At 34.8% G+C, this 20,909-nt stretch overlaps 1 protein-coding gene across 5 annotated transcripts in view; it reads left to right on the top strand.

The window, feature by feature from the left end:
- FSTL5 (follistatin like 5) overlaps positions 1-20,909 on the top strand; it is a 780,511-nt gene that overhangs the window by 410,519 nt on the left and 349,083 nt on the right. For all 5 annotated transcript variants that reach the window (XM_081538294.1, XM_081538299.1, XM_081538297.1 and 2 more), the window contains exon 6: positions 7,373-7,493. In XM_081538294.1, the coding sequence (XP_081394420.1) occupies positions 7,373-7,493 (121 nt within the window). The remainder of the gene's footprint in view (positions 1-7,372; positions 7,494-20,909) is intronic.

The raw sequence follows: 20,909 nt of genomic DNA, 5'->3' as shown, positions 1-20,909 counted from the left end.
TGCTAACAGCCTGGAAAACATGTCTCTCAGCCTTCTCCCCATTTCATAAAATAACCACCCATGAAATTTAAGTAAGCCAAATTATTCCCTTGTGATCCTGAGTTTAAATAAGCAGCTGTAGTGAGTATATTGATTTAGCTTTTTTCTTCATTTAGATTCTGCCATCTTAATAAGCTGATTCACATTAGGAATACCTATTAGAATGAAATATTTCCCTAATGTGCACACATGCCAACTGTTTATTAAAATAATAAGAAGAACTACTTGTTCTCAGAATTTAGATTATTATGTTATATGTATATTTGACTTAAAAAGCCATTTGCTCAATGACTACCATGTGTGAATACATTTACAAAATTAAATAAAACAGGAATAAATAACACTAGATATTTTTAGCTAACATGATGGCATGATGCTGATGTCTTTACAGACTTTGTAGACATTCATTTTCTTTAAAACTTATTAGAACTGTTACATAGGGAATGGGTAGTTAATCTTTATTTTGAGAGTTGCTAAGCCTATTACAAATTTAAAGATTTTTTTAAAAGGTTCTGGTGACTAGTCAACATATTTATTTACAATGAGATTGGTAGGAATTGCTTTGCCTCAGAGATAAAATGCTATTTTAGTGTGAACAAAGTAAATGCAAACAAATAAGCACTTGTGTGGATAGAGAAGGGGATAAGTGGGGACTCTCTGGGAATGCCACGGTAACTAATCCTATTCAACATTTAAAAATCCCATAAACCTGTCAGGTATACAAAATAAGGCAGCAGAAACTGGGAGTCAGAACAGCATTGGCAATGCCAATAGGTAGATCCTAGTAGAACTGGGAATTACCTTTCAAGAGCTAAGGATATGATAACAATAATAACGACAATGGTTAGCATTTAACAGAGAAAGTTAAGGCCTGTAATTTTTGGTTTAGATGCAGCTCACTGGTACAATTAAAAAAGCAATACTTTCAACTGTATCTGGAAACCATAGTAACTAGTTTCAAATACAATTTTGTTTTTCTTTAAGGCTGTTCCTACAATAACTTGAAAGCTAAACTGCAGTGCTTTTTTTTTTAAACTTAACACCATGTTTAATTTTTATCATAGCATGTTTTGACCTTTATAAATGTCCATAGCAGTATGTCCTCACCCACAATGAGAATTATTAGTAATTTAAAAACTGTTATTTTGCTTGTTTGTTTGAATTTTTATTGGTGTATAGTTGATTTATAATGCTGTGTTAGTTCCTGCCATAAAACAAAGTGATTCAGTTATATATATATATATATAACTTTTCCCCATTTAGGTTTTTACGGAGCATTGAGTAGAGTTCCCTGTGTTCTCAGTAGGTTCCCTTCTCTCAGTAGGTCTTCATTAGTTATCTATTTTATATATAGTAATGTGTATGCATATGTGCTAAGTCGCTTCAGTCGTGTCCAACTCTGTGCAACCCGATGGACTGCAGCCTGCCAGGCTCCTCTCTCCATGAGGTTCTCCAAGCAAGAATATTGAAGTGGGTTGCCATGCCCTCCTCTAGGGGATCTTCCAACCCAGGGATCAAACCCATGTCTTTCTCATTGGCCAGACAGGTTTTTTACCGCTAGTGCCACCTAGGATGCCCTAGTAATGTGTATGGTGGTGGTGGTGGTTTAGTCGCTAAGTTATGTCTGACTCTTGTGACCCCATGGACTGTAGCCCACCAGGTTCTTCTGTCCTTGGGATTTTCCAGGCAAGAATACTGGAGTGGATTGTCATTTCCTTCTCCAGGGATCTTCCTGACCCAGGAATTGAACCCAGGTCTCTTGCATTGCAGGCAATTTCATTACTGACTGATAGCAGGGAAGCTCTAGTAATGAGTATATGTTAAACTAAATCTTCCAATGTGTCCCTCTTTTCCCCCTTACCTCTGGTAAAGCTATAAGTCTGTTTTCTACATCTGTAACTCTATTTCTGTTTTGTAGATAAATTTGTTTGTACCCTTTTTTTTTTTTCAAGATTTCACATATAAGTGATATCATATAACATTTGTCTTTCTTTGTCTGACTTACTCTTCTCAGTATGGCAATCTCTATATTTATCCATGTTGCTGCAAGTGCTATTATTTTCTTTCATTTGCAACTGAGTAATATTCCATCATATGTATGTACCAAAATTTAGTTTTTAAACATATTATTTGTATCATCTTTCCTTTAGAATGTCAAGGTACATTAAAAATGTTAGCACTCATCTTCAGAGAATCCCAGTGAGCCATACAGAATGCCTTCAAAATAAAATAGTTTTCATCCCACCAATGATTTAGTATTGTTGTATTTCAACTAGTCTTTAAAAATTAATATTGACCCTAATAATTTTAAATGTGTTTTAACTAGCTAGACATGTTATAAAACCTAAAAGATAACTTAGAAGATGTGATTATATCCATGTGATTCTTTTCATTAAATACACTTATCACAGGGTAGCATCAGTTATATATGATTAAACAACTATAATGTATAATGTTAATTATTTATCCTCTCTCCTTTAATGTTTTTTTTAAACATGATTGGCAATCTATAATTATCTTTTTTCCCAAATTCTCTAATAACTTGCACTCACTCATTCTTTCTAGAATATTAACTCCATAAGGGCAGAGTGTGTTTTTCTTCCTTACTAATTAATCTCCAGTCCCTAGCTTTATTTTTGGCATTTGGTGGTTGCAAAGAAAGGAAAGAAATAGGAATGAAGGAAGGGGGAGAGGGGGAAGGAAAGAAAGAAAGTGTACAAGAAGCTGTCTGGACAGCCAAGTAATAAAAGATCCAACCTATATATTATTGTGGGAGAAACTTAAAGGCAATGCCTGGAGATGTGTATTGTTACCACAGGAGTATATTTATTTTCTGAGCCTTGGGCTTTGATGTAATTTACACATTTGTCAAGCAAAGGAGTGAATATATCTGCCTCTCCTCAACTTCATAAATGAGATGGGTTTTCTTTAAAATAGAGGATCACTAAGCTCTAAGTCAGTACTAAGACCTTGTGATTCTGACACATTCATGATTAGTTTGAGAAAAATAGTTTGCAAAGAATGGAGAGCTCATGTTACTTGAACTTATTATCAAGTGGAAAAAAAAAAAAAAAGCACAACCTGAGAATTGTTAGTTAAATTTTATTTAGGGCAAAATGAAGACTATAGACTGGGAGACAGCATTTCAGGTAGCTCTCAGAAACTGGTCCAAAAAATAGGGGGAGGGACAGTACATGTGATTTTGGTGAAGGTGGAGTACATGCAATCAACCACATGTTGTTTTGCAGAAGATTTCTACTAGTCTCATGGAAATTACTTCTAGTCATGAAGCGGGGATATCATCATCAAGGATTTTAGTGTTTTTCTAGATAAGAGGAGATTCAAGAATTGGGCTAATAAAATCTTCTGAATAATCTCTAACTGAAGACCTGTTCTGCCAGTTTTTCCCAGAGCACAGAGTGCCTCATTCCTGATCTCCATCCTGAATTTCTTTCAGTGGGTGTTAAAGGTCAGCAGCAGCTGCAGAGGCTCAAGTTTTAATCCTTGTAGAGGCAGATGGCACATGCCCATGGCAAGTGCCAATTTGTACTTGGCAATGTGAATAGTATATTTCTCTTAAGTTCATCATTTCTCCTATTCCACTAAGGAGAGTAAAGAAAGCAAACAAAACTGGAAGATTTCACTCCTCTGTCTTCCTACCTCCTACACAAATAGTCTCATCACCATGACTTGAGACCATCAAAATCACATGCACTGTATCTCTTGCATGAAACTTAATAACTTTGGATTTCCAAGTCTAAAGGAAAGATGCTACAAATAATATGTTTAAAAACTAAATTTTGGTACATACATATGATGGAATATTACTCAGTTGTAAATAAAATCAAAAATCTAATACCCACATATCTCACAGCAGGAGACAACCCTCTACTTCTGGCTCTGGCATTTTCTATTTCTCTTTCCAGTTCTTGTTGATCATCTTAGATATTGTATATTTTACAAGCATTTCTCAGTTATTGTTGTTTGGTTCCAGACCATTGCGGGCTTCCCTTGTGGCCCAGCAGTTAAAGGATCTGCCTGCAGTGAGGGAGACCTGGGTTCCATCTCTGGGTTGGAAAGATCCCCTAGAGAAGGGAGAGGCTTCCCACTCCAGTATTCTGGCCTAGAGAATTCCACGGACTGTATAGTCCATGGGATCGCAAAGAGTTGGACATGACTGAGTGACTTTCACTTCCAGACCACTGCAGTCAAGAGAATGTTGTAACAATGCAAGTCACATGAATTTTTACTTCCTCATGAGCATACAGCTAAGTTGGTAAAAATCCACCTGCAATGCAGGAGACCCTCGTTCGATTCCTGGGTTGGGAAGATCCCCTGGAGAAGGGATAGGCTACCCACTCCAGTATTCTTGGGCTTCCCTTGTGGCTCAGCTGGTAAAGAATCCACCTGCAATGTGGAAGACCTGGGTTCACTCCCTGGGTTGGGAAGATCCCCTGGAGAAGGGAAAGACTACCCACTCTGGTGTTCTGGCCTGGAGAATTCCATGGACTATACAGTCCATGGGGTAGCAAAGAGTCAGAATAACTAAGTGACTTTCACTTTCAGTGAGTATAAAAGTTATATTTACACTACACAATATTCTATTAATTGTGCAATAGCATTATATATAAGGGCTTCCCTGGTGACTCAGATGGTAAAGAATTCACCTGTAATGCAAGAGACTTGGGTTCAATCCCAGGGTGGGAAGATCCCCTGGAGAAGGGAAAGACTACCCGCTCCAGTTTTCTTGCCTAGAGAATTCCATGGACCGAGGAGCCTGTCAGGCTATAGTCGATGCGGTCACAAATAGTTGGACATGACTGAGTGACTTTCAGTTCACTTCACTTCATTATATATAAAGAAACAATGTACTTACCCTAATTAAAATATATATTTAAATGACAGTATGTTCAGTGAATCTGGCTTTGTCAGGAGTCTCTATGTCAGATGTAACACATGCATTTTGAAGAGGTTAGAGTGGAAAGGTTTTAGAACCAGAGCCAGACAATAAATGAAATAAATGTCCTAAAAGTTTGGATTCCCAGTGCCAGAGTGCTTAATGTATTACCTCTTCTATCTTGTTTTATATTTTCTTCTCAATAGTCAAACACACAGCTCTTTAAGGCTATCAGAACACAGAATATCTAAAGCAATTTTCCCATGATGGTTAAAAGGTAGCCAGGACCATGCACTTTTCTGAAGCACATTCCTTAAAACAGCATATGTAGCTTGAATTGTATCATCATGATCGAATCAAGATCAAATCAAAAGCAAGCTAGTCTTATGCCAAAGCCAGCATTAAGGAAAAAGATAGACATCTGTTCTCTTGGTTTATACACAATTTACCTCAAATAAAATATTAGAACAGAAATTAATATGAGACAATGATGAAAGCTTCTCTTCCAACTTTCTGTTCCATCATTTCACAAAGAAGTATGTGAATTAAAGCCAGCAAAGATAGTGTTAAAGTACCTGACCAGATTCTGTTGTCACTGCATCCTAAAAATTACTGTGGTGCTGGCCCCACAGGTCTTTAGAAAGGGCATAGTGAGGTAAGATCAAAAACACTGCCCCTCTGCCACCTGGGAAAAGCCTTTCCTCACCATCTAACAAACAACAGATGGAGAGTGGCTGAGAGCTCGGTTGCTTTCTAAACAGGAAAGCAGTATGTGTTTTCCCATTAGGCTTATAGGAGAGATAGCTCCAGCCATTAAGTAGTTTTGTTAATCCCTCCAGCTGGACTGTGCTAAAGCCAAGACTTTACCACTCATTATCAACCATATCTATTTATATGGAAAGCAGATAAACCACTCACGTTTTTCCTCTTCTAAGGCAGCAAATGCCAGCTTAGCCAATGAAATTTGAATACAGTAAATAAGAATAGAGAGCACATGATGTTGAGAAAGCTATATTTAGCAGTGCAAACTCTGTCATTGCATGTCACCACTCAGGTGACAGGGGCAGGAGCTTCTAGTGACGCATAGGTTAAGCTCCATCCTCAGAGCTATCTCTGCAGCTCATCCTCACACAGGTATGACGACTTTTAACATGGGGGTATTCCATAAAAGAGTTGAAAATAGCTATTGAGACATTTTTATCACCTGTCTGCCAAAGTCTCAATCTTTCAAACTATACGTAACCATAACATACACAAGCTGGTATGGAAAACTCCGATGAATTTTTATAATGAGAAGCACATTTGTATATATAAATCATTATTTTTAACATTAAATGATTATGTCTGAGTGTATACTATATGCCTTGCACTTGACTAAAACTGTGTATATATGTGTATATTTGTATTTATAATCTTCACACCAACCAGGAGCTGTAGAGATTGCTATCATTAATTTCTTAGTGAGAAAAGGTTGAGTGACTTGCCAGAAATTATAGAGCTATTAAGTGGGCTTGGCATGGTCTAAACCCAAAGCTGGCTGACTTCAGAGCTTGTGTTTCCTTATTGCACCAACTTTAAAAAAACATACTGTGAAGCAAACCTCCAAGTAATATGAACCACTCCCTCTGTGGACAAATATGAAAGGCTGTTGGAGACAGCCACGCAGCTACCCGGGGAAAAGGAATGTTTTAAAAATCTTGGGGAGCCCTTTTACCAGACAAGCTATAGTCAAAATCAGTAGAGTCTTAAAAGAGCTACTGCCACAGTCCATGGAACAGAGCACAGAGCAGAAAAGCAGTTTGGTGATTTTTCTCACCCATGCTTGGGTAGATTTCCATCATCAATTGGTGCATTAATTCTAACTGGCTCCTGGAAACAGTAATTTGTTTAATAGCTCCTTTGTGATCCAGGGAGTTAATTCAGAATCCCAAATGGCTTCGCTTCCAGCTGGGGAGGATGTTAGACAAAAGAGAAAAAAAAAGTAACTTCATTTTTCACAAATAATAGGAAGATGAAAGTTGAAACCAGCTACTGACTATTTTTGTTGGGAAAGAGCTGTTCCGTTTTGACATGGGTCACTGAGACTTAGGAGGCAATTTTCATGTAGGAGTAAAGTATCTCCTTGAGTCAATATAAGTGGAGCAAAGAAAATGAGTAAAATACAAAAATGCCCCTTTAATGTTCAAGTTGTCTTTGTCTTACTGGGAGATTTTTGTATTAGAATTTTCAGGCTAAATTCTAAGTTTCTATCTGAGTGTCAAAATAAACTAAGTCAAATTTATAATTTTATGTCATTGAAACACTTGAAAATAAATGTCCAGTAACTGAAAGCCCAGATTTCCTGTAAGTTCAGTTCTTTGCTCAAGTGTAGACTTAAATTACCTATAGAAATGTTAAGACACTGATATAATTGCATGATTTTAATTTTCTTTTCAGGTGATAAAACAGGAAGAACTTGGCAAGGACCTTTCTGATTGTACTTTGTATGATCTACTGAAATATGATGATCTTAACTCAGACAAGCACCTGGCTCTGGAAGAATTTTATAGAACATTCCGTGAGTATAAGATTCATTCTCTAATTCCTCTTTGTTCTTTTTCCTGTTTCATTTCCTAATATGATGTGTTGGCTTGATCTCAAAGTACAAGCTACTACTTAAGAGAAGTGATACAACTGAGAAAATTTAAGGGTTTGGCTCTATTGAAAAGAATGTAAAAGGTAAGGGATTCAGTATTCTAAAATAAAGAGCTAGAAATATTCAGGAGCCCTTGCTATCAGTTCTTGTTGATTCTAGTTTAAGATATTAATTCCACAATGCTACTTCTAAGGTTGTTTTAGACTAGGAACAGTACTTCATTGTTTATCACTGCTTATCAAAAACAATTTAATTATTTACACAGTGACTCTTTTACCTTATAGGTAAACTAAAGTTGTTTAATAGATAGTTTGCATATATGGTAACAAAAATTAGCATACGGATAAAATTTTATATTTATGTTAAGATAGTTTAGAATGAATGATATATGTATAAATGCTTTAAGACTTCTTCAAATTGAATGTTTATACTTTATATTGCAAAATTATAAAGATGATTTCATTTTAAAAAGTTACACACCAGGTTATTCTTTAAAAAAAAATTCCAAAGGAAAAAGACTAGGAGACAGAAAAGCAGAAAGGAATGTTGTCAGAGCTGTGTGTTAAAAAAAGAAAAAAAAAATCATTAAATAAACTGGTTGGTATTTGAAAATCAAAAAGTAATCTAAGTTAAAGGGCATTTTAGATAGATAAATAGATTATCTTCAATATTTTTATATGTACTCACATATTTAGGGCTTTCCAAATATATACACATGTAATTTTTTTTCCAAAAAGGAAATAGACTATGTGTTTCATGTAAAAAGATCATGTTTGAATTATGCCTGTCATACATCAGCTGTCTGATATTGGAAAACATTACTTAAATCTCTGAAAATTCATATAAATAATGATAGTAATTATCACATGATCATTTTATATTAAAACATTGATTATATTTTATGCAATATTTGATACTAGCACAGTAATAAATATGAAAGAGTTGCAGCTTATAAAGCTTTAAGGCAAGATGTTAGTATGCTCTTCAGATTTAATTAAGCTGCATTTCCACTCTAAGTTGCAAGCAGAATACAAGATGGGATATCTCAGTAAACAGTTCATCCTGTAAAAGTGTGTACAACTTTTCAAAGGTAAGAAGCAAGCAGCATTATCGTTGGAGGATTATATGAAAAAACTGAAACACAAGAAGTTAAGAATTAAGTGGCTGAATTTATAACTGAATCTATGCCAAGCTAGTTAAGAACTCTGTGTTTGTCACTGAACTTTACTCTGTAGCAAGCATTCTTTTGTGTGCTTAAGATAACAGGAATACTACGGTTTATCAGCAAAAAAAATCACATTATATTATATTATGTTATACCAAATCATGTAAGACAGAAGGAGATAAATGTCATAGAAAGTCCTACATGAAATATTAAGTGAATTAAGAATATAATCTCCCCCTTGGGGAATCAAGGAGAGGCGGTGACACCTAGTTCACATTACAGTTCACCTACAGTGACAGCTCCCTTCCTGGAGCAGGTCTTCCATCTGCTTTCTTTTAAGCAGTTAGGGGGAAAATTGAAGTTACTGTCTCAGTCTTTTGGGTTTGATTGGGCTTTGATTGTCTCTTTAGTACACAAGTAGTATGTATGCTAAACAGACATTTAAGGGTGTCAATTTTGCTTCCTATATTGACATAAATAAAATCTCAGCTGCACAACATACCAGAGTATTTAGAGAAATTAGTCCAACGGCACGTTTTTTTCTAAGTCTGAAAGTCTATGAAATAGCTATTATTACTATTTTACTAACTTATTTTATTAAACAGGCAGTCTAATCTACCAACTATTCTTCCACACTCTCATAATATGAAGACACTGGGATTTGGCTAAATAAAAGTACTTGAAATTTGTAGCAATAGCAGGAAACATTTTTAATGGTATACAAACTATCAAGTGTGAATAAGAGAATTAAATATGTTTCTATAGAATTTTTATTTAAAATGTAGTTATTGTTGATGGTAGAAAGGTGGAGCTAGAAAATGATAAAACAATGAAAATAAAGTGTGAATAACATATTATTTTTGTGATAATATGGCAAAGACTGAATAGTGATCCCTGGCAATATCAATACATAAGAATCTTCTCAAGAATACTGCTATATGGCCCCTATGAAGGGGAAAATATGATTCTGTGTTTGAGAGATGATTTGATGCTGCTAAGGAAGGCAAGGTAGTTCAGTATATTATAAAGATAAATAAAATTATGCAATTCAGAAATATGAAGCATCAGTACAGGCATTCAATAGAAAAATAGTGAAACATAGTTTATAAAGGAACTGTTGGGTACTAGTAACAATTGAATTTGGGTAGAAGAAAACTTATGATTCTGTTGATGGCTGGAAGGTAATATGGTGTCAATTTTACAGAAATTATTTATAGGAAATGCTATGAAATTGGATGAATATCGCAATGATTCTGCTATTAGGTGAAAATTGTGTCTAACACAAAAGGTCTACATTTTTAATATTTTGACCCATAAAGAGATAATAGGTAATGCAAGCACTTGGCAATCAGCAATCATATTATGAGCTTTTATCTTTTTGAATCATCACAAAAGTTTTTCTTAACTATGATAAAATTATGTTAACAATCATTTGGAAAAGATAATGTTTTTCTAAGTAATGCTGGAATTATCTGGAGTGTTTTAATATTCCTCGTGGTTTAACCAAGCAGTTTTCCACACAGTTTTACATTTTTAGTGTTTCAACCTTATTCAACAGGGCAACCAGTTCTGTAATGACTTCTTGGAGAGAGCAAAACTAACCTGTATGATTGTCTGTATCAGGAAGGTATTTATATGTGAGTAGGAAACATATGCCTATTTCTTTCTCTCCTTCTGTTATAATACGACTAAACCCACCTCAGTTTTGGAACAGGATTTGTGTAATGACATGATTTAAAAAAAGTCATTCTATTTAAAATATTAGTATTATGAATAGAAATGTATAGAAATAATGAAAAGGCAACCCAGTTTAAAATGATGTCCTAAGTACCTGTGTGTATAGAGCTGCATTAGTTAAAGTAACTTGAAAAAGATGTTTCCTCCCCCTGAAGGATACATCATCTCAGACAGACAATGATAAAAATGACAGATGAAGAAAGGGTGAATGCTAATCATTTTTCACACATAGAATTCATTCCCCCAGATAGTTTCTAAAAAGACAGCACAAAAAAACTAAAAAGTCCCTGAATGAATATCCAAGAGAATAAACAAAGGCCAGAGAAGTTAAATTTATCTTTATCCACTCATTATTTACTACTAGATATAAGGATAGATAGAATTCTTGAATTCCAGTTTATTATTCTTTCTGCTGCTATATAAAATGGGAAAAGTTTGCAAAGAATACTTTGCAAACAAGTCAATGTTAATGGTAAAAAAAAAAAGCCAGCACATCATCGAGTGTTATTACATTATATTAGACTGTTGTTTTCACACTTATAAGGTTTTTCATAAAATTTTTTTTTCCATTTTGGATAAGATGTATTATTTTATTATTTTCTAATAAGCATTATGTGACATTCTTAGTTTCTCTCCAGTGTTTTTGAATTAGTAAAAAATCCTTTGAGTTTTACTATGATACCTAAATCCCTCACTCTCGCTGCGAGTATCAAATATCTTAAATCATGCTTTCTTTGGTTAACAAACTTGGAAATTTGTGTAATGTGATCCAGTAAATACTAAGTGACATCAGGCATAGTTTTGAATACTTAGAGGAAATACTAAACCTTGTTTTCAAATTGTGGACACCCTGCACTCATGCATTTTGTTGTCTTGATAGTAAAATGTGTAGATTTGCAGTGTATAGAGTGCTTAGAATTAAAAACAAATAGTATCTTTATTAACTGTAAGGACTTGTACTGACATATAGACAGTATTCTATTTTCTCCCAACTTAAAATCAAAATACAATGTTTGATTAAGTGACTTGCCTTGAAATATATATTTTTGCTTCAAATCTCTAAGTAAGTGTAAGTAATTCACCGTCAGATAATATGACCACACACAGAATTTCAGAAGTAATGTTCAAATAAATGTTTATTATATTTAGTTTTGCACATTCAGTTGGGATGATAAAGTGCAATTATATGACTATTAATTTTAGGTAAATATTGTTTTCATTTGGACATTCTAGATTGCCAAAAATAGTGCAATTGTCTACCCCCTAAATGTATATTTGTTTTGGAAATGCTTTTTATGTACTTAATTTCCTAAGTTAAACTATATATTGCTTTGATTTAAAATTGTGTGGAGTGAGGAGTTTGTGTAATTCTGACAGATTCTTGAAATTCTATTAAATAATTATGAGTTACAGTTCCCTAAACCATTTACATACACTTTAAGACATGTATGTGTTCTAGTGATTAAAGGTTTAATGTCACCCTTAAATATATCTTTATTCAATTCAGAAACAATCTCTATGTGGAAGGATCCACAGGAAGATATTTTTCTACTACGCATAAAGTAATTAGGTTTTTGCAAGCCTAATGCATCAGTTGTGAGATTTATATTGAAACTAATTGTACAATATCTGTCTCTCCTTTTTTAAAAAGAATAATTAGGATTCTAATAATATTTTTTAAAATGTAAGAGTTACTTTAAATCACCTAAGTCTTCATGATTATATGTGAAAGGCTTCTTAATGGAGTTTAGATTTGACAGTGACATTATAAGGAAAAGAAAATTTATTTTTCTAGGAAATCACAGTTGCTGCAATAAAATGTTAATTATCGGAACCATCTAGTAACTCAAGCAATGAAATATGAGTATCATATTAACATTCATTGACATTACATCATTAGTACATGAAAGTTCTTTATTTGAGAAAAATAGCTGAATTTAGTGACCAGAATTTAGTGACCAATTAAGAGTGTTGAAGTATGTGAAAGTGATGAAGACAGGACTAGAAGAGCAGTAGCAATAATGTAAGAATGTGTCCATATTTGGAAAATAACTTACAAGGAGAATTAGCTGGATTAAATGAGTGATTGCATACACATGGGAGGAAGAGGGTAGGGTCAAGGATAATGTCAAATTATCTAGTTTGCATACAAAGGTGAACGATGATGCTACTCATTAAGGTCGGAAGCACAGAAAGAGAAACAAGTTTGGGGAGTATATTTAGTTAAATTTTAGACATATTGGCATATTCAAATAGAAACTTTTAGTTGGAGAATCAGGTGGCCCGGAGTCAGGTGAGAGCTCTGGGTCACAAGGAGAGACATAGAGCATGTAGTTAAAATTTGATTCTGTGACAAGGATGGAGGTATCCAAGGTAAGTACAGGAAGCCCCCTTCATATGAACAAGTTCCATGCCAAGAGCAGTTTCATAAGTCTAATTTGTTCATAAATCCAACAAAGTTAGCCTAGCTACCCAACTAACACAATCAGCTATATGGTACTGTACTATATAATAGGTTTATAATACTTTTCACACAAATAATACATAAAAAAACATTTTTAATCTTACAGTACAGTACCTTGAAAAGTACAGTAGTACAGTACAACAGCTGGCACACAGGAGCTGGCATTGAGTAAGCAGGCAAGAAGAGTTATTGACTGGAGAAGGGAGAGGAGGTGGCAGATGGTAGAGCTGAAAGATCATCAGCAAGAGGAGATGGAGAGCAAGCTGCAATTTCACTTACGCCTGACACTGAGGGAACACGTTAGCATCTTTGAAAGTTCACAACTTGAAGAGTCATATGTAGGAGACTTACTGTTTGTGGAGAGAGAAGAGTAAAACGGCAGTAGGAAACTAAAACTAAACAATAATAGCACAGAGAGATAGGAGGAAAGCCAAAGGAGTGCACCATTGTGAACTTTTAGTAAGGAATTGTTTTCAAGGCTAAGTTCAAAGCAAGAACATATACAACTGATGAATAGGCACTGGATTGGCAATAAGGAAGTTGTTGGTAACTTTGATCATGGCACTTTGCAGCAGAGATGTAAGTGTAGACAGTTAAGTGCTAGTGGCTGAAAAGTTGAATATTAAAAAATGGAAAAAAAAATTCTGAGCAAAGAAGCAGAGCACATAAATGTACATTAAAGTATATATTTAGTTAAAATCTAAAATAGAGAAAACTCATTTCTGGTTAGAGTAGTTAATATGAATGGTCACCTGTGGGAACACAGGCAAGAGAAAGACTTCTAAGGTGCTGGCAAGCTTATACTATTTATCTGGATTAAAAAATCCCACACTGATTTGGGAAATGCTGTGTTGGATTGATAGAACTGCTATATTCATGAAAAAATCCATACTGGATTATTGTAGTATAAAACTTCGCAGGAACTTTAGTTGACTGATTCATTGGAGAAATCAATCTTCTACTACAAGGTTTGATTACAGAGTTCGTTCACATACGTGTGTGGCTGTAATCTTCTCTGTTGGAGTGTGCAGATATGCCCTGATGGTTGGATAAATACAGAATCACTGTCTTACAGATGGTTACACTGTGTGTTATTTTTGCTGTGTCTAGGTTCCAGCCGCCTTAGAAAAATACTGCTGCAAAACATTATTGTTGAAATTTTATGTATACACATATATTCCAAAAGGACAGTTTCTTGGTCTTAAACCAAAAAAAAAAAAACAAAAACAAAAACAATAACTTTTATACATTGTTAATAAAAGAACAACCAATGAGGCAATACAGATTTGAACTATAATTTTAAAATCTTCAAAACTGTAAGATGATCTTAAATCTTTCCACTTTGGGGATGACTCTGTCCTCATTCTGTTTATATTACCTTAATCTGATGTAGCTGGTACACTTTTATGTTTCTCTTTTGACCTATAACCACTGGCATTCTACATGCTCTGATCTCTCACAGGTAAATTTTGTTTATTGACCTGTTTGTTACTTTTAAATGCAGACTCAATTAGATAGTTCAGCTTCTTTTATTTCAAGTGAAGCACTTCTATTTATTTCTTGACATTTTGACTCTTCAGTCATATAGATATTGAAAATAAGGACTTGTCTGAGACAAAGTGAAATAGAAATAAAAAATAATAAAATGGTAACTGACCGATTATTCTTATTTTTCACACTGTGACATACCTTATCAATCATAATTTAGTGCATCTGACTTAAAATTACTTTCCCCTTATTTCAGTATAATATTCTGGGAAGGACTTAGCCTGAGGCTGTTTGTAGATTTTCACAATCATTTCTGTAATTCACTGGTAAAGAATCTGCCTGCAGTGCAGGAGACCTGGGTTTGATCCCTGGGTGGGGAAGATCCCCTGGAGAAGGGCAGTGACTACCCGCTCTAGTACTCTTGCCTGGAGAATTCCACAGACAAGAGGAGCCTGAGAGGCTACAATCCATGGATTCACAAAGAGTCAAACACTGCTGAGTGACTATTTCGCTTTCACACTTAAGCTTTGTTAAACCCCTGTTCTTAATACCAATTTCTCGGAAACACCTTGAATTGAAGCTTGCATTGTCCTTTTGTATTATGAAACTGTATCTGGTTGGCATCTCCTCGTAGTGGCTTTACTATGAAGATTCCAGCCACATTGCTCTCAAATATCCCATCCATTTGGACATGACACAGTGGCTGCAGATTGCCAACAAAGCCTTTGCTTCATTTCAAAGTAACTCAGATTCCCAAACTGAGTTCCTACTTATGGAATTTAAGTTTTTAATTGGCCAAAATTGTTCAGCAATTTAAAACTATTGGAATGAAATATGTCACATTTTAATTACTAGCTCTTTTCTGAATTCCTTTCTCTAGGTTATTCTGAGAGAATGCATTTTATCTAAAGTTTCCAATTGAAAGTTTCCTTATAAAAGTCTGTTCTGTCAAATGATCCTTTAGAGAGGCATTAATTTACCAAGTGAGTGTTATTATGAACTATTAAAAGCAATGCTTATAAATATATAATAGCAGATAAATCAGATATTTTTTTCATTTATACTATTTGGAAGCTAATACTTAAAAATTACATTTTTGCTAAATTTATTTTTTAATGTATATCTATTACTTAGGCTTCTCTGGTGGCTCAGATGGTAAATAATCTACCTGCAATGCATGAGACCCAGGTTTGATTCCTGGGTTGGGAATATCCCCTGGAGAAGGGAATGGCTACCCACTCCAGTATTCTTGCCTGGAGAATCCCATGGACAGAGGAGCCTGGTGGACTATATTCCATGGGATCACAAAGAGTCAGACATGACTGAGTGGCTAACATTTTTGTTTTCACTTCATAGTTATTACTGTCTCATTTTTTTTTTTTTTTTAGCAGCTGGACATCTATCCTGTCATTTAAGTGAGTTCTAATACTTTCACAGAGCAGTTGTATGGATATTACCAGATAAAACATGAGGCTTTACATAGACCTTATCAATGCATATAGAAATCATAAGGTTTATGTTTACAGTATCAATATTAGTTTGAATCCATTGTATCTTGGTGAAAAAAAGAAATGAATCAAAACACAAGAAACTGAGTTTTGGATTTTCATAAATTTTAACCCAGATCACATATTAATAAAAGTTCTATCAAGGTCTTTATTTTTTGCTTGCCTTTACTACCATAATTCTACATTTTTTAAAAATAAAGGATATTTATTTTTTGAGGGCTTCCATTCCTTGATCACTGGGTTGGGAAAATCCCCTGGAGAGGAAATGACTCCAGCTTTCTTGCCTTGAAAATCCAATGGGCAGAGGAGCTTGGAGGGCTACACTCTAGGAGATCACAAACAGTCAGACATGACTTAGCGACTAAAAAACAAAAGCAATATTTATTTTTCTTACTGTAGAAGTTAAAGAAAACAGAAAGGCATTCAAAAGAAAAATGAGAATCTATTTTAATTCCACCATTCAGTTATAATCACTTTGAGAAATATATATGACTACATTATTCATATATTCAAGATTTATTTTAAATCTACCTTCTTAAAATTAAATGTGTATTGGAAACACAGCATCAATAAATATAATCTAACATCATGCTTTTAATGACCTGCATTTGTTTAAAGATACCATAATTATAAAAATTATAATCATGATACTTTATTACTGTTCTCTAGCTATTATTCCTCTCCTTAGAGATTAATGCTAACCCATTTGAAAAATAATAGAAGGAAAAAATTTGATCTGTCCTAGTAATTTTAATTTTTGTAATAGTCACATTAAAAACAGAAAAGAAAGCAAAATTGATTTTAATGACACTTTATTTGCCCCAATATATTCAAAATATATCACAGCACAAAATCAATGTAAAATTAAGGAAATAATTTATATACTTTTTCTCATCAAGTTTTGAAATCTACCATATATTTTATATGCCATCTTCTACCAGTGTTTCCCAAATGTTTCTAAACAATTGACGTTTAAGGCATATATTCTCTACTCACAGTTAACACCTTTAAAATATATTATCTGATTTTTAATAATCTTATTTTAAAATTAATGACTTTTTTCCTTCTGATCTAAAATAAATGGACCAATTACGTAAGTCTTCCATTGAAAACCTAAGAATAAAAGTGTCACTAGCCTGAGTGTTTTCAGTCCTTGTACTGAATGAACAGTGAGACACTTTCACGGAGCCTGTACAACCTTATATATCACAAAGTTTAACACCCAATTTTGGAGAGTATTGAAAATAGCTTCAGACTATTGTTACCTCTCAGGTCCCAGAAGAATTAATGCACTACACTCAAAATAACTTAATAATTCTTTAATGCGTAGACAGTACCAAAATATTTTGCAGTGCCTCGGGGTCATCACAATGAAAAGAAATGCATGTACATAAATCAAGTCCCTAACAATTATATAGTGGAAGTGAGAAATAGATTTAAGGGACTAGATCTCATAGACAGAGTGCCTGAAATGAACTATGGACGGAGGTTTGTGACATTGTACAGGAGACAGGGAGCAAGACTATGCCTAAGAAAAAGGAATGCAAAAAGCAAAATGACTCTCTGAGGAGGCTTTACAAATACCTGTGAAGAGCAGAGAAGCAAAAAACAAAGGAGAAAAGGAAAGATATACCCATTTGAATGCGGAGTTCCAAAGAATAGCAAGGAGAGATAAGAAAGCCTTCCTCAGTGATCAGTGCAAAGAAATAGAGGAAAACAATAGAATGGGAAAGACTAGCAATCTCTCCAAGAAAATTAGAGATACCAAAGGAACATTTCATGCAAAGATGGGATCAATAAAGGACAGAAATGGTACGGACCTAACAGAAGCAGAAGATATGAAGAAGAGGTGGCAAGAATACACAGAAAAACTGTACAAAAAAGATCTTCACAACCCAGATAATCACGATGGTGTGATCACTCACCTAGAGCCAGACATCCTGGAATGTGAAGTCAAGTGGGCCTTAGAAAGCATCACTACGAACAAAGCTAGTGGAGGTGTTGGAATTCCAGTTGAGCTATTTCAAATCCTGAAAGATGATGCTGTGAAAGTGCTGCACTCAATATGTCAGCAAATCTGGAAAACTCAGCAGTGGCCACAGGACTGGAAAAGGTCAGTTTTCATTCCAATCCCAAAGAAAGGCAATGCCAAAGAATGCTCAAACTACCTCACAATTGCACTCATCTCACACGCTAGCAAAATAGTGCTCAAAATTCTCGAAGCCAGGCTTCAGCAATACGTGAACCGTGAACTTCCAGATGTTCAAGCTGGTTTTAGAAAAGGCAGAGGAACCAGAGATCAAATTGCCAACATCCACTGGATCATCAAAAGAGCAAGAGAGTTCCAGAAAAACATCTATTTCTGCTTTATTGACTATGCCAAAGCCATTGGCTGTGTGGATCACAATAAACTGTGGAAAATTCTGAAAGAGGTGGGAATACCAGACCATCTGACCTGCCTCTTGAGAAATATGTATGCAGGTCAGGAAGCAACAGTTAGAACTGGACATGGAACAACAGACTGGTTCCAAATAGGAAAAGGAGTACGTCAAGGCTGTTTATTGTCACCCTGCTTATTTAACTTATATGGAGAGTACATCATGAGAAACACTGGTGTGGGTGAAGCACAAGCTGGAATCAAGATTGCTGGGAGAAATATCAATAACCTTAGATATGCAGATGACACCACCCTTATGGCAGAAAGTGAAGAAGAACTGAAGAGCCTCTTGATGAAAGTGAAAGAGGAGAGTGAAAAAGTTGGCTTAAAGCTCAACATTCAGAAAACTAAGATCATGGCATCCAGCCCCATCACTTCATGGCAAATAGATAGGGAAAGAATGGAAACAGGGACAGACTTTATTTTGGGGGCTCCAAAATCACTGCAGATGGTGACTGCAGCCATGAAATCGAAAGATGCTTACTCCTCGGAAGGAAAGTTATGACCAACGTAGATAGCATATTAAAAAGCAGAGACGTTACTTTGTCAACAAATGTCTGTCTAGTTAAGGCTATGGTTTTTTCAGTAGTCATGTATGAATGTGAGAGTTGGACTATAAAGAAAGCTGAGCGCTGAAGAATTGATGCTTTTGAACTGTGGTGTTGCAAAGACCCCTGAGGGTCCCTTGGACTGCAAGGTGATCCAACCAGTCCATTCTAAAGGAAATCAGTCCTGAATGTTCATTGGAAGGACTGATGTTGAAGCTGAAACTCCAATACTTTGAGCACCTGATGCAAAGAGCTGACTCATTTGAAAAGACTCTGATGCTGGGAAAGAATGAAGGCGGCAGGAGAAGGGGATGACAGAGGATGAGATGGTTGGATGGCATCACTGACTCAATGGACATGAGTTGGATTCAACTCCAGGAGTTGGTGATGGACAGGGAGGCCTGGCCTGCTGCAGTCCACAGGGTTGCAAAGAGTCGGACACCACTGAGTGAGTGAACGGAACTGAACTGATATGCATATTCATCTTAACAATATATGTGTAAAATACCTTATTACCATGCCTTACCATTATTCAGTGCACAGTAATTTCTTGGCAGTTTTCCCTTCAGATATTCCAAACCCAGTGATAAAATCTATTAAAGGCAAATATTTTCAACAAACATGTAAGAGTTAGCAAAATGAAATGATAATACACATTTGTCTTCACACTTGTATACAAATAGTTAATTGTTGATTACCTATTTAAGGTTTGTATGTTTGATTATATTTAATAATTTCAGTCTTATTTTTTACTCCATTTATTCACTAACAAAGTTTCATCTCTCAAGGAAATTCAGTTCCAATTTTTCTCCCTTAATTTATAATGAACCTCTATTTCAGCAGTGTTTATTGACAAGTGCATTTTTTAGCATATTCTACCGTTGCAGTCATCCTTAGTACATTTTGAATGACAATTTTTCTATAACCTAAATATATTTATCTTAAATATTAATGCACATTTGTTATATCCTTATGTGACAACTTTATAATATGTTTAAGCTAAATAAATTTCTTAACAAAAATGGAAAGGAGAGATCTACACTGAGTGCTGTTTAGCTGCCTGACAGGATTTCATGGGACATGGAATACTGTCTATCATGTGCAATGTATATACTGTAAATCATGCTCATCCTGAAAGAAATTGTTGTTATAAAAGGGGAGCAAATTGCGTGAATCTGTTACCAGACATTCAAGTAATATATATCGACCCTTGTTATTGATGCTCAGCTGGGACTAAAGCAAATCATCTGTGGTGTTTAAAGCATTACAGAAGTTACAGATTACTGATCATCTTGAGAGGTAATACACATTTATAGAGACTCTCTAGGGGAGAGTGAATGATTAGTTTCTTCTTAGTATGGCTATAAATTGATTAGTAATCATAATTACACTTCAGTAAATACATAAGTAAATCAGACATATTAGTATATGATATATTGTTCTTGTCTATACCAAAAGGATGATCATTTTCAACTAAAGATAAGAATTAGAAAAATAAGTTGGATGGAAGGAGGAGAGAGACAGAGGGAGTGAGAGTTAGGGATGGAGGCAGAAAAACAGAGAACAGAGATGGGAGATTAAAAAGCAAAAGAAGAAATGGAAGGAAGAAGCGTGGTATATTTCACAGTAAGTATTCTGTACTTTAAACTTTATCAATTGTGCAAAGACTCAATTACATCCTTTTACATGTTTAAATTAATATTTCAAGTTACAATTATTAACTTTATCCACAACAACCAACATCTGTTATATTCTTATGTGACATTATCAAGGCTTGTCACTACAAATAAAAAGATAAATAAGAAAGAGTTTGTCTTTTCAACTTGAGGAAATTAAACAGTAAAAGGTATGTTGTATAATATACAAGACACCAAAAAAGAGTGCAGTTTCAGTGATGGGTTCTGAGCAGAGATAACTTCTGAATTAAGTATATCTCCAAGTATGAGTTCTTAAAGAGACAGCCAGACACCAGGGGCTTTCCACTAAGGAGA

This window comes from Giraffa tippelskirchi, chromosome 11, assembly GCF_054371585.1.
Source record: "Giraffa tippelskirchi isolate mGirTip1 chromosome 11, T2T-mGirTip1v1.2.pri, whole genome shotgun sequence".
Lineage (NCBI taxonomy): Eukaryota > Metazoa > Chordata > Mammalia > Artiodactyla > Giraffidae > Giraffa > Giraffa tippelskirchi.
The sequence above is the reverse complement of the archived record's forward strand: the minus strand, read 5'-3'. Positions and strand labels throughout refer to the sequence as shown.